General features: G+C 41.4%; 1 protein-coding gene across 1 annotated transcript in view; it reads right to left on the minus strand.

Annotated features, from left to right (window-relative positions):
• The window catches only part of man2c1 (mannosidase, alpha, class 2C, member 1), a 54,961-nt gene that overhangs the window by 19,970 nt on the left and 20,695 nt on the right, over positions 1 to 14,296 (minus strand). The window contains exons 13-15 of the mRNA XM_063197394.1: positions 7,011 to 7,134; positions 4,692 to 4,813; positions 1,348 to 1,433 (exon numbers count right to left, since the gene is read on the minus strand). Coding sequence (XP_063053464.1) covers positions 1,348 to 1,433; positions 4,692 to 4,813; positions 7,011 to 7,134 — 332 coding nt within the window. The remainder of the gene's footprint in view (positions 1 to 1,347; positions 1,434 to 4,691; positions 4,814 to 7,010; positions 7,135 to 14,296) is intronic.

Here is a 14,296-nt window from a genome sequence, read left to right on the forward strand (position 1 = left end):
TTGGGAGTTGGGAGATGAAACTTTGACAATTTGGAGACATCCCATAGAGCTCGCTAACAACGCGTCAACTAAACTTCTAGGTGAAAGTGTTGATGTTTTATGACCGAAAAAGCCTCCTACACTCTAATCTCTAGAGTGGCGGAACTGTCGTTCATGAAGGTTCCACCATGGTTTTGAATGGGGACCCAGGCTTTCACTAAATCGCCAAAAACGGGAAAACGACAAGAGACACGGAGAAGCCTATAACTATACGCGATCTCCAAGCCGAGCCGGTCGTTTTAGTGTTTGAACGGTGTCTCTATCTCGAAAGGCCTAGGAGGAGATCCCTGCACAAGAACGATAAATAATAATAAAGAAACAGGACTTAGAGATTACTATAATCGGGCCTTGCTCTGCAAGGGCCATGCTCTGCATGGTCCTTGCTCCGCAAGCCCGCTTAATAATAAAAGAAAGAAACAGGACTTAGAGATTACTATAAACGGGCCTTGCTCTGCAAGGGCCATGCTCTGCATGGTCCTTGCTCCGCAAGCCCGCTTAATAAACGGGCCTTGCTCTGCAAGGGCCATGCTCTGCATGGTCCTTGCTCCGCAAGCCCGCTTAATAATTTGTGTTCTAGGGAGATGGGTTTGTCTGCTCTGTTTTTTTCTCCTAAAAAAGTCCCCTGCACTGTTGACCGTAACACAGTTGAGTAACACGGTTGACTGTTTTGAAAGTGTTTTTGTGCTATTGATCCCTTATGTGTTGGAAAAATCATATGAACAGACACTAGGGATTATCTCTGGAAAAGGAAGTCTTGTGTAAGGAGGGTGACTAAATGAAAAATGTGTCAGTCTGTATCACAGTGAATCATAAAATCCTACTTATGAATCTCAACAATCACATTTTCTATATCAGTTGCACAGATTAATGACAACATTATTGCTAAGGGACATGAGCACTTTCAAACGTACGTTGTTTCAACTCTGTAGTATTTTTATATATGTTTGAAATGACATAGTATTTGTCCATAACACTGTTGACAAAATAATCAAGCAAATGTTCGTTTTCATTAGAGTATTTATCAAATGATTTAAGATTAAGCTTGGCAATTTGTTTGCTTGGAAACTTAAATATATACACTATGTAAACATCTAGGTCATTTAGTTGAAAAAAAATACTGATAATTGACATTTTGCTTTTGCCAAAAGCGTTGGCGAATCATAGAATCACTCATACGCGTGCACGCGTGCACGCACGCACCCAAACTTTTTGTGATTCTCTGTTCTTGTATATGCAATCAGAACTAGTCATGTAACTGGTCATAACCACAAGCAATGACAACTTCAAGGAGGTCTAGTGCATTATTACCCTTGTAGTAGGCCAGAGCATCATCCACCACCATCTCTATACAGCTGCCTGGAAGGACATCGTGGAACTGGTTCAGGAGGAGTAACCTATGGTCACGAATAGAAAAAATAAATCCAAGACCCACTGGGAGTAAATAAAGAGCTTTGTTGCAAAATGATGTATCCATTTTGGAACATATTGGGAAATTGACACTTTGTATTCGGGCATTCCATTGATTTGCATTGCATAATGCTTTTTATAGAGGTCTAAAAAGTATGTTCTGAAAATATTTCAATGGCAAGAGTTAACACATAGATGACAGGACTTCTGAACAGTCATTTCCAACAATAAAATGCAAAAGTCATCAAATAGTGGATACAACGTTTTGCAACTAAACTCTTCAAATATACAAAGGATTCCAAACAATGGTCTGCAGTCACAATGGACTTAAAATACCACAGTGGGAGGGTCGTGACATTCCTATGAAAACAAAAAAGCATCTTGACCACGAATAACGGATGTCTAATGGCATTTGGGAAAAAGTCACCTTTGTTTAACCAAACAATGTAATGTACTGAGGATAGGAGGCACGTATACAATAGGAAGCACATGTGAAGTGTTTGTGTTTGAACTCCCAGACACTTCAAACAAGCTGATTGGACTGTAACGATACACTCAACTCACGATCGGTTTGTATAACGATTTTGGACCTACGGTTCAATACATCAGATTTCTAAAATCTATCTTTTTAAATTAATTAATTTGCTTTTTTCACATTCGAAGCTTGGATGAAGGGTAACAGAATTTTGAAAGGGCGTATCATGATACTGCCTTCTTACACTGCAATACAGTATCATGACTGTGTATCATGATTTTTCGGTTCGATAAAATATCTTTACAGCCCTACTGTTGAACATATACAGTAGATTGTTTGTCATGGCATTGCCATAGTGATATTTTGTCAGGGTCACGTCTGATATAAGATGCTGATATTTAGAGGCCCATGGAACATTATACATTGTAACTGTAGTTATAGATAAATGTATATTTTCTATAAATATCATTCATTACATTACATCAAAGTCACTTTCAAAACCCCATGTCATCCCCCTGGCTCTTGAGAAAGGCATCAAGCCCAATATTGCTCCAGGGACTATAACCAATTCCCAGTACCTAAATAACAACTTTTAAAGTCCATGACTAGGTCCCTTGCCTACAGTCATGCATACACAGTACATAAACATATTTATCATACCATATACCATACATATACACAGGGCTCTAAATTAACACACGCCAACCCGCCAAACACGGGTGAAAATTAATTTTGGCTAGTAGAAAAAAATACCTACCCGCCAATTTGGCCAGTAGCGCCCGAGTACAGTAAATTATGAACGGTAAACCGCTGCTATGACGAACGTGCGCACGTTAACTATGCAGAGCCCTTAAGGCGAGATTTCCTACATTACCCATGGACCCTAGCGTCACGACGTAGCCTCCCACCGTGCGCTTTCCAGTGCAGCAAGCGGCAACTCCATGCTGTTGCGCGCGCCAGCATTGAAAACATTTCAGACGACCAGCCTTCTGTCAGCTACTCTCACGCTATTCTGACAGGCAGCTCTCCTCCTATGCTCTCGTCGATGTCGCTACAACCTTTTTTAACGTCACTACTGCTATTATTACTAGGCTGAACCTTGCTGTAACAGGCTGCCTTTTTGAAGCAGCGAGGCCCTGACCGTTTCAATAACATGACTAACGCAGATTATGCCTATGTTTTGTGCGAGTGATGAGAATGTGGCGGGGGTTAGAGCAAAGTTCTGTGTGTTGGTGAATGCTAGTAGTAATTGTAACCGTAATAATAGTGACGTTAAAAAAGGAGTGGTTGTGGAACGAAATAGCGACAAGGGCAGAGGAGGAGAGCTGACTGTCAGAGTAGTGTGATCGTAGCTGTCAGTTCAGTTGTCTTCTGAAATGTTCCGAGTCCTGGCGCAACTAAGTTGGAAAGCCCACGCCATCGGCAAGAAAACAAATAACAGAAAAGCAACCAACGACGAAGCTGTGGAAGTAACAAAGGCATCGAAGATTCCCGTGATACTATTTACTTTTAGTTAAACTATAGGCTTCTTGTCATTTTGTTGCGCATGGTAGATAAGAGAAGAGCTCCTCCTCTCTCCTCTCCTTTTCCTCTCATCACTTCTCCTTCCTTGGGGTGTGCGTATGTGAGGTTTTGGAGAGTTTGGCTGTGTGCTTGGTTACTGTATGTTAAAGGTCTGTTATGTGAGTGGCTTGTGTGATGTGATTCAGCTGTTTTCAGAGGAATTGAACAAAAACTAATCAAATTGATTAGGCCTAAGTAATGAAAGTTAAAAATAAAGCAGAAATAAAAAAACAATGAAAAAATATACACCCTATAATAGGCCTATAGTATGCAGGCCTATATATAGTGTATATAGTGTATATAGTGTAATTGTTGAACAAAATTACCATAATTAAAAAAAAAATAACTAGCCTAACACATAGTTTATTTTGGCGAGATTGAAAAAAAATGGCTAGTTGAACTTCTGTTTGGCTGGTAAGAAAAAATGTCCACTAGCCAAATTGGCTGGTGGTGGAAAAAGTTAATTTAGCCCTGCATATACATATACCTTACAGTATGCAGTATATATTGCTACTTGGGCTTTCAGAGGCTAGTCCAACATTTATGCAGCAAAAAAAGAGATTTGTGGTAGCAGTGAAACAAATAACTGTGGGGGTCAGAACTACTCGAGAATACCATAGCCTGCATTAGGGGAGTACTAGGAATGGGGAGAAAATGGATCTAGAATACGGGACAAAATGGGAGTGTTTAGTGCTGTAAAAATATAGCATTAGTGTCAGTTCTGGAAGTCTATGGTAGTCAAGAACTTGCTGCTTATAATTTGTCTCCGGTACTCTAGATCAGCTAATCAACTCTCCTTGCTCCTCATTCGTCAGTTTCAAATTTGGTGCTGTTAAAAGCTCCTTGTTTTGTTGCCAAATCTTGGCTGCTCGATTCTTCGCAACCCAGCACATCCCAAGCTCCACCTTTTCGTGTATGACATGGCATGGGCTACTCCTTGTCATGTTGCCTGCTCTGTTCCTGGGGGAATTGTTTTCTCTCCTAGTCTTAAATTGGGTGAATATGCCCCACGCTGCTGCTGTCCCCTGAATCTCTGCTTTCCTCGTTGCTCGCGCAACACCAGGGGACTCCAGAACACAGCCATACCGCCAAATCTATTTCATAACTATTCAATAAAGAGATAGCAGTCAAAATTTCTTGTCTTGCGTTTCTTGACTCTAATGGACGTGACCGTAATTGGAGCTACTGTATGAGCTAGTGCGGTTACCTCCAGATCTCCTGCAGCTTGGCAGCTGGGTAGGGGAAGCCCTTGCTCTTGCACATGGCCAGACAGCTGGACACCTCCACGTCATGAAGCAGCACCTCACACTGACGATTTCCCTGCTTGATCTGACCACACACAAAGCCACAGAGTCACATTTACACACTATACACATAAGCACATTACAACACCGTCTGATCTGACCAGACACAAAGCCACACAGTCACAGTTTCACACTATACACATGAGCACATTACAACACTGTCGATTTCCCTGTTTGATCTGACCACACACATAGCCACAGCAGGGGTGTCAGTCCCAGGTTAAGAAAGTTAAAACCCTTCCACAAATTTGATCCAACCAGCTCTGAATCAGCTGATTATTGAGCGCTCAAGACAGGTAGACCAGCTACTTATTGGAGTCACCTGTGTTGGAAGGAGACTGTGACATTGTTTTTACTTTCTTTATTATATTTTAGGGGCCTTTTTATGCATTTATTTGACAGGACATTGTGAGATGGTGGCAGCAAGTGAATGGGAGAGAGAGGTGGGGGAGGATCTGGAAATGACCTCGGGTCGGAATCGAACCCGGTTCCCTAGTGAAGCACTGCAGTGCCCTACTGATTGAGCCACGGCAGGGCCTGTTTTTACTCTCTGGACACGGAATTGACACCTCTACCATAGAGTTACAGTTACACTCTGAACACATGAACACAGCACTGCCAATTCCCTAGCTGGATCTAACCCAGGGGTGTCAAACATACGATCTGTGGGCCGAATGTGGCCCACTAGATACAGTAGTTCATCCAGCCCTAGACTATTAGAGGGTAAAAAAAAAACTAAGAATGTGAAAAAAGAGATGCCCATTAGAAAGTTGCTGCAGGTTTTTAAAACTTCAGAGCATTTTTTTTTTTGCTCGTCATTTACAGTCAACCCTTCTGATATCCGCTGTCATCCACTTTGAGATGATTGATTGCAATAAGATTCCAATATGAAGCAGAAATTTGTGATAGGGAGACTATTTATCTACTTTCTTTTTATTTAATTACATACTTATTGGATGCCATTACTTTGACGATTGAGATATCCTAAACAGGGCTTTGAACCGTTATTTTTTTCCAAAGGTTCCGTTCCGAACTGAAACAGATTTATAACGTTTCCGGTTATGAGTTCCACCAATAAATTGATGTTCCCGAACCGGTTAGAACAAAAAAATATTGTTCCCGGAACGGTTAATTTCGTTCCTGTCAGCTGATTACTCCCCATAGGCCTAACTGACGTTAATTAACCAAGAAAGACGGAAGTGCAAATGAGGCAGCCTACAGTCCAAACATTATTCAAGCAGATGAAAAGAATATCCTCCAGAATTTTGTCAGTCAGGGACAACCTAAGCGGAGAAGCGGAGAATAAATCTCAATGATGAAAACTCAATGACTTGGGTCACGGGGAGCACTATGATGGACATTGTGAGTTTGTGCATATTGCCCAATGGATGCCCAATAACGTTGAACATTCTCGGTGCGCTTTACACGCGCAATGTCTCACAATGATGCAATGGAAACTCTGCCCTTTTGTATGACAGTGGTTTCTCTTATTTAAGATGTGGAGTGGAGACTTTGTAATTCACAGCTCTCTCTCCATTCAGTCAGAGAATGTCTGATGTCACACAGGACGTGAACCTCAGCCGTCTTGGTAACATGCGCAGGAAAATAATAAGGCCTACTTTTTTTTGATTGTTTGAGGAACGGTATTAACCGGTATTAACCGGTTACCATTATTTTTAAATAAGTGTTCCCGTTCCAGAACATAAAAAATAATAACGTTTCCGGTTTCGTTTCTGTTCCCTGTAAAATACAAAAAGTTCCCGGTTTTCGTTTTCGTTCCTTGAACCGGTTCAAAGCCCTGATCCTAAATGTGTATTTTTTAATGTATTTTTGTTAAACCACAGCTTGCCATAATACATACTGCAGGCCTGGTGTAATGGATGGCAGACAGAGGTAAAATGTTTCACCCACTGTCTGTAAAAAAACAGCAATGGCTTCCCCTCGTCCGTGGGAATGACTCTAGTGGTACGTGACTTGGAAGTGAGCAACACAAACTTAAAACAATCCATAAAACGCTCCTATTGTAAAATGACGCACATTGAAACAGTCACATCCAACACCACGGCTTTCTTTTCGCCCTTCCTCACCACAAACACACACACACCAAAATCCGCTAGCGTCACATCCAGTATCCTGCCTCAGTGAGCACTGGCAATCACAAATGCTGAGTGTGGCATGCTGGGATGGGATATGATAGGATTCCATGGAAGTGGGGGTCCCACCTTGGCCTGGGTGGTGTAGGTGCCATTGTGCAGTTCCAGGAAGAGCTCCCCTGTCCACCTGCACAGTAACCCTGAGTCATCCTCCAGCGCAGAGAAGAGCTGATCTGGACTCGACATCAGCACCCTGGAGGACATGAGATGGATGAGAGAGAGAGAGAGAGAGAGAGAGAGAGAGAGAGAGAGAGGTCAAATAATCCCTGTACTTTGACTATCATCAAATACCAGTAGGCTCTTTTCCCATTTACATTACTACATCGGGTTTCTGGTAACACTTTATATTAATGTCTGCTTATAAAGACTTAGTAATCAATTAACTAATGATGAACAAAACATTAACAAATGTTTTTATTATTAGCTACATTTTGTTCATACTTTATAAAATATCTACAAATAATATGTTGACGATTTCACAAATCTTTGAATCTTTGAGTATTATTAGTCATTTACAAACAATTTGTAAATGTTTGATAAATATAAAATATTAAGATAACATTTACAAACATGTGTTAATGCTTTCTTCATAATTTGTTTATTATTTACTAAGTGTTATTAATGCTTTATAATCAGACATTAGCAGACATTAATATAGAGTGTTACCAGGTTTCTTTCTCTATTTTCCCTTTTTCCCCTTTCCATACACAGAAGTTACAGTAATTACAGCATTAATGCTTATACCAACTCACATGAAGTTTTACATTTGAGAGAGGGGAGCGCAAGGAGAGCGTGAGAGACAGAAAGAGAAGGAGGGGGGAGAAGGAGGAGGGGAGTGAGAGAGAGAGAAGCAGTGGAGAGAATCAGAGAGACAGAGACAGAGAAAAAGAGGATGACAGCTGGGTTTGGCGGGGCCAAGAGTGCACTCTTCACCTTAAGTGACATCAAGTTCAACAACACCAACAACAACAACATCAAAGGTGCACTCACTGTGTAAGATGGTGGCCAGAGTAGGTACTGTAACTATGCTGCTCATTGAAACTGTGATGCCTACAGCCAAATCTGATCTTTTCATGAATATTTACAAAATAATGAACTAATATTTACTAGTATGACCAAAGTACAGCAAGTTGCAGCTACCGTATAAAATGTCTATTTCTGGAAATTCAAAATGGCGGACCATGGAGAAGATCCCCTTTTCATGTATGAAAGTGCAATTTAGAATTTTATGGTGGGGGTGGTAAGTACTCATGAAAAAGGTATCAGCAAGATTTCTGGTAATAAACTACTAAAAATATTACACAGTGCACCTTTAACAACAACAGCGACAACTTGTATATATATATATATATATATATATATACACACAAGCACCTCTATATATTAGAGGTGCTCCGATTGCTCGGCAGCCGATCATGACCGGCCGATAATGGCCAAAAATAGCCTGATCGGTGATCGGAAAAACATGCCGATCAAAAAACCGATCCAGAGATATTAAATTCCTCACGCAACCATTTTGCCTTTACACCTGGCGCTGCCTGCATGTAGCCTAGGTGCTGGCTCTGCACAGCTGCTGCACCAAAATAAGGCATCTTTACCTGTCTTTAACTTTTTTGGAATTCCTTCCTTCATTTTCACCATTTATAATCATATAATCTGCATCAACAATGATCTGATTTTCCGATCCATGCGCCGTTTACATGACTTGTAATTTGAGAATGACGTGTCAGTCTCGCCATGTTCGCTATTTTGAGTTACAGCCTGTCAGCACGCAACAACTAAACGTTTCCAAAACAATCATCAACGGTATTGTTTTTAAAGTTGTAGCCTAATGGACAGTCAGGTCATTCGTTTGTAGTCGCTGCAACACCGAACAGAGGGAGAGTGGACGGTGTGAAACTCAATGAGTCTGTGCAGGGAATTCTACAATCTATGACAGTGTTACAGAGAAAGAGCTTTCCTCGCAGACACGCTGTGTTGTGCGTGTTGCCTGTTCTTTCAAGGGAAGTTTTTTTCTTGTTTTGTGTAGGCCTATGTAGAATCTCAAGTTTTTCAGTCACAATGTAATTTGCGATAGACTACTTCTCGCCAGTTAGCCATTTTGCGTTATAACCTGTGTAGTTGCCTCGGCCAGCACGCGACAAGTTCACGTTGTCCGCACAAGCATGGCAACGTTATTGTTTTCAACGTTGTAATTGACAGTCAGTCGATTAGTTTGATAGTCTCCGAAACGCCAAACGGCGACAGGTGAGGGGAGAGGGAGAGAGCTCAGACTCAGAACCGTCGTGGAGGCGAGTTTGCGAAACATAGGACGATATTGCGCCCAACTGCGTTTGGCGTCTCCGATTGGCTACAACGGCTCCCTTGTTCCTCCCCTCTGATGGCTTTCATTTGACAGCAAGAATTTCAACTCTCGCTCAAAGCAGGCTTGCAGAACAATCGTGTACAAATAATTTGGCCGATCTCTTGAAACAGACACTAAAAGTAGGGTAACAACAAACAAAAAGTAGGCTACCCAAACCATTTACCTACGATGCAGTAGGCCTACACAAATGCCGTGTCGTGTTTCATGTTAGCGTGGTTTGGCATATCTCTTGAAACAGATGTGCCAAGTCAAACAAATGTAGCCGTAGACTACCCAACGATGCAGTGAGCTCCAGTATTTGATTTCATTTTTATTTACATAGCCTAATAAATGAAAGCGTCAGCTAAATGCAATGTAATGTAGCCTAATGTAGCCTAATCATAACTGCATAAACTCCTGTGTTAAATGCCGTATCATGTCATTTTATTATGGTTTGGCTGATCTTTTGAAACAGATGACACTAAAAGCATAAACAAAAGCAGGCCTAGCCAACAATGCAATACAAATGACGTTTCTTACCATTTCATTTTATTCACATTATCCAAACCTCGAGGTGATCTGGTAAGTTGTCCACCGAGTCCATGGCACATGTGGTAGCAAATGTCGGTAAATCCATCTGGTGGTCATATTAGGAACTGCATTCTGCACATCAATTCATCCCCACTTCTGTAGATCTAACATTAACACATGGGTACTTTGATAAGGTCTATAATGAAACACTGAAGTTGTGGTGATAGTTTTCTGTTGTCTAAGTACCTCAGTTTTAACCAACTTTGCCTGTGACCTGACCAAAAATAGGTGGTGTCATGATGACAGACAAGGCATATTGGATTGTAGAAAATTAAATAGTATTTGGAACAAGGTATAAATCAGATTTCAAGGAGTGAAACTGCTACAATGGCAAATCAACACAATGATGAAAGACAATGCATATTGCATTGTAGAAAATGTATTAAATAGTATTTGGAACAAGGTATAGGCCTACATCAGCAAGTGAAGAGAAAATCCGAAGTGCTCAGGGAATGGTTCAGAAAAAATCTTGAAGGTGCTCTTTGGTGTTGGGGAAAAAACAATATCTTGTCAAAAAAGGGAGTCCAAGGCACTCTTCTTGTGGAAAAATATTAAAAAGCCTTTATTGAATCATGGCTAATAAGTTTAAAAACATGGGAGCAGAGACCCACAGCTTTTTAATATTTTTCCACAAGAAGAGTGCCTTGGACTCCCTTTTTTGACAAGGTATACATCAGATTTCAAATACTGAAACTGCTGCAGTGCCAAATAGACACCGGGAGGCAAGCAGGCAGAGAGCATAATGAGGACAGCACACTCAAATCACGCAGATCAAATCTAAGCATGCAAATGTAAAATCAAGCAGCACAGCAAAACAAACCATGATAAACAATGCAACATGATGCACAGCAACATGAGCCAGTGTGACAGCAAACCACACCAAAAATGTATGCAAAAAACCACACCAAAAATGTATGCAAAACAACGAAAATGTAAAATCACAAAATGTGGTCAGTTTAAAAACATGCAAACCAAGGAAAATGTAAAATCACAAAATGTGGTCAGTTTAAAAACATGCAAACCAAGGAAAATGTAAAATCACAAAATGTAGTTTGTTTAAATCCAATCCAATATGCATTGTCTTTCATCATTGTGTTGATGCCACTGTAGCAGCACCTTGATGAATAGATATGCAGAATGCAGTTCCTAATATGACCACCAGATGGATTTACCGACATAATAAATAGAAGGTTAATCCTACATTTGCTACCACATGTGCCATGGACTCGGTGGACAACTTACCAGATCACCTCGAGGTTTGGATAATGTGAATAAATGAAATAGTAAGAAACGTCATTTGTATTGCATCGTTGGCTAGGCCTGCTTTTGTTTATGCTTAGAGTGTCATCTGTTTCAAGAGATGAGCCAAACCATAATAAAATGACATGATACAGCATTTGTATAAACACAGGAGTTTATGCAGTTAGGATTAGGCTACATTACATTGCATTTAGTGACGCTTTCATTTACTAGGTTATGTAAATAAAAATGAAATCAAATACTGGAGCTCACTGCATCATTGGGTAGGCTATGGCTACGTTTGTTTGACTTGGCACATCTGTTTCAAGAGATAAGCCAAACCAGTACCGCGCTAAAATGAAATACGACACGGCATTTGTGTAGGCCTACTGCATCGTAGGTAAATGGTTTGGGTAGCCTACTTTTTGTTTGTTGTTACCCTACTTTTAGTGTCTGTTTCAAGAGATCGGCCAAATTATTTGTACACGATTGTTCTGCAAGCCTGCTTTGAGCGAGAGTTGAAATTCTTGCTGTCAAATGAAAGCCATCAGAGGGGAGGAACAAGGGAGCCGTTGTAGCCAATCGGAGACGCCAAACGCGGTTGGGCGCAATATCGTCCTATGTTTCGCAAACTCGCTCGCGGAGCACTGCAGCTGTGGACAGTGAGTGACAGAGAGGGGAGGGGCTCTCCTCACGAGGCTGCTCATTTAAAGCGACAGGGTTTTTTCTCGTATGCAGAAGACGAGAGACTGAGATCCAGGTGTCTGAGCTTCAATTCAATCTTAAATAGTTTAGTAATTATATGCAATGACTTATATATTGATGTAATGTTTCAGTTTCAATTCAATCTTAAATAGTTTAGTAATTATATGCAATAACTTATAAATTGATTAATACTGTAGACTTACTTGTAGGCTATATTACCAACACTAGTCTGAAAGAGCTGAAAGATAATAATAATAATAATAATAATAATAATAATAATAATAGCCTAATAATAATAATAATAATAATAATAATAATAGCCTAATAATAGGCCTACATTGTGAAAGCGACATGTGCAAATTAAGATTGATTGGTTTATGGGCAGAAATGGTATTCAATAAGGATAATTAATAGGCTATTAAAAAAATAGGAAATAATTTCTGTGATCGGCAATGATCGGTGATCAGCAGATAAAGATTTTTGGTGATCGGTATCGGTGATCGGGCCAAAAAATGGTGATCGGAGCACCTCTAATATATATATATATATTGCACAATAGCACTTCCAGAAGGTTCCTGGATGCCCCCAATTTAACCCCGGCAACAGGTTTATAAGAGTGTAGGTTGATACACATCACTGCAAAAAGTGTAGAACAATAACTAGGAATGATCAATCATATTAATATGGGGCATTCAGGGTTTTAATAACATGTACATTATGGGTTTGTTGATGCGGTTGCCCATCTCAAACACGCACACACACACACACGCATGCACACACACACCATTGCCCCTGGACAATGTGCCGCAGGCCCATACACACCAGATATTCGCGTTCGCTTAACGTCTCCGGAAGCATCGCGAGTCCGAGAGGTTTGCGGGTTGTTTTAATCGAGCCATGGTTTGGGCCATTTGACCAAGAGCTCTATTCTGCTGACTTGACATCTGGCACATCTGTCTTCCCCCTTCCACAGAGCTTTCACACGCTCTTGCTGACCATTCACACTTTTTTTTGGTGGTCGGAAACCAAAGTATGGGAATGTGCACAAGCATTTAAACTTCCCGTATCTCTCTCTCTCTCTCTCTCTCTCTCTCTCTCTCTCTCTCTCTCTCTCTCTCTCTCTATCTCTCTCTCCCTCACTCTCTCTCTCACTCCTCTCTCTCTCTCTCTCTCTCTCTCTCTCTCTCTCTCTCTCTCTCTCTCTCTCTCCCTCTCCCTCTCCCTCTCCCTCCATGTCAGCAGATTCCACAACACACAGAATGAGATGCTGTTATTCTTGTGCGAGTGCATACGCTTGATGGACACCCCTGAACACCTCTCCTTTCTCCTTTCCACCTGGTCACAAGCTGACAAAGCAGACGGGGATCAGATCTCCCAGTTCCACTAAGCTGCTCTCCACCCCGGGATTTTCACAGCACACCCCTAAAGACTCTACACAAGGTCAGCAGGGACGGATTAAGATGGCCTGTGGCCCCTTGGCTACAGGTTGTGTGCAACCCCCCCCCCCAAATTTACATAGACAATATCATGATTACAAGCTAGGAATTAAAGATAACATGTTTACCAATATTGCACCTTTTCACTTGTGGCCAATCAGAGGTGGGGGGCCCTAGACCGCTGCCACATCCAGGCTGTGCATTAATCCATCCCTGACCGTCAGGCCAGCCAAAAGCACTCTGCCCTACAGAGGCACTACAGTGTTTTAAGCAGAAGCTTATATCACTTCATAAGTAGCTTACCAAGGAGGAGGATCGGAGCGTGTGCACCAAATTGGATGGAGAAGTTCTGTTTGCCACTTGAAGTGCAACTTAAAAGTGCATACTGTAAATGCATCCTTTGGTGTTGTGGTAAATGGGTGTGAGAGATACAGTACACGTTAGAAAAAGGCCAAATGACATTGCTTGCCATTGTTTTTGCTTTTTTATTTACCTTTTTTTGCATGACTGTTTACTTGACCTGGTTTCATGCCTTAATGATTGTGTGACATCTGTCTGACAAGGATGGCCAGGGCAAGATGGCACCCAAAATGCTATTTTTGACACACTAAGAAGGCTCGGATCAACACAGCATGGCACCTCCTTGGCAGTTATATGCCAGGGTCCTTTTGCTCACTCTCACACTCACACAAACACGTACATAAACACACACACAGATAAACATACAATCAAACACGCACACACGCACGCACGCACGCACCCACGCACACACATAAACACACAATCATACACGACACACACACACACCCACCCACAAACACACACACAAAGCATGGGCACTGAAGTGCGGACTGCTTGCTCTCTGTGAGCCCCAGAAGGTAGTAGGTAGGATGTAGGTAATGGAGCCTTACTGTCTGAGTTCGCAACAGCTTCTAATTAAACTAACAAAGTAGGAGGACGCCAACATGGGAGCACTTTTACAGTGTTAATAACTAACTGAAATACAGGCCACTAACGAGATCCCTGTGGTGTATGTGGCT

Source organism: Engraulis encrasicolus, chromosome 4, assembly GCF_034702125.1.
Source record: "Engraulis encrasicolus isolate BLACKSEA-1 chromosome 4, IST_EnEncr_1.0, whole genome shotgun sequence".
In the NCBI taxonomy this organism is placed as follows: domain Eukaryota; kingdom Metazoa; phylum Chordata; class Actinopteri; order Clupeiformes; family Engraulidae; genus Engraulis; species Engraulis encrasicolus.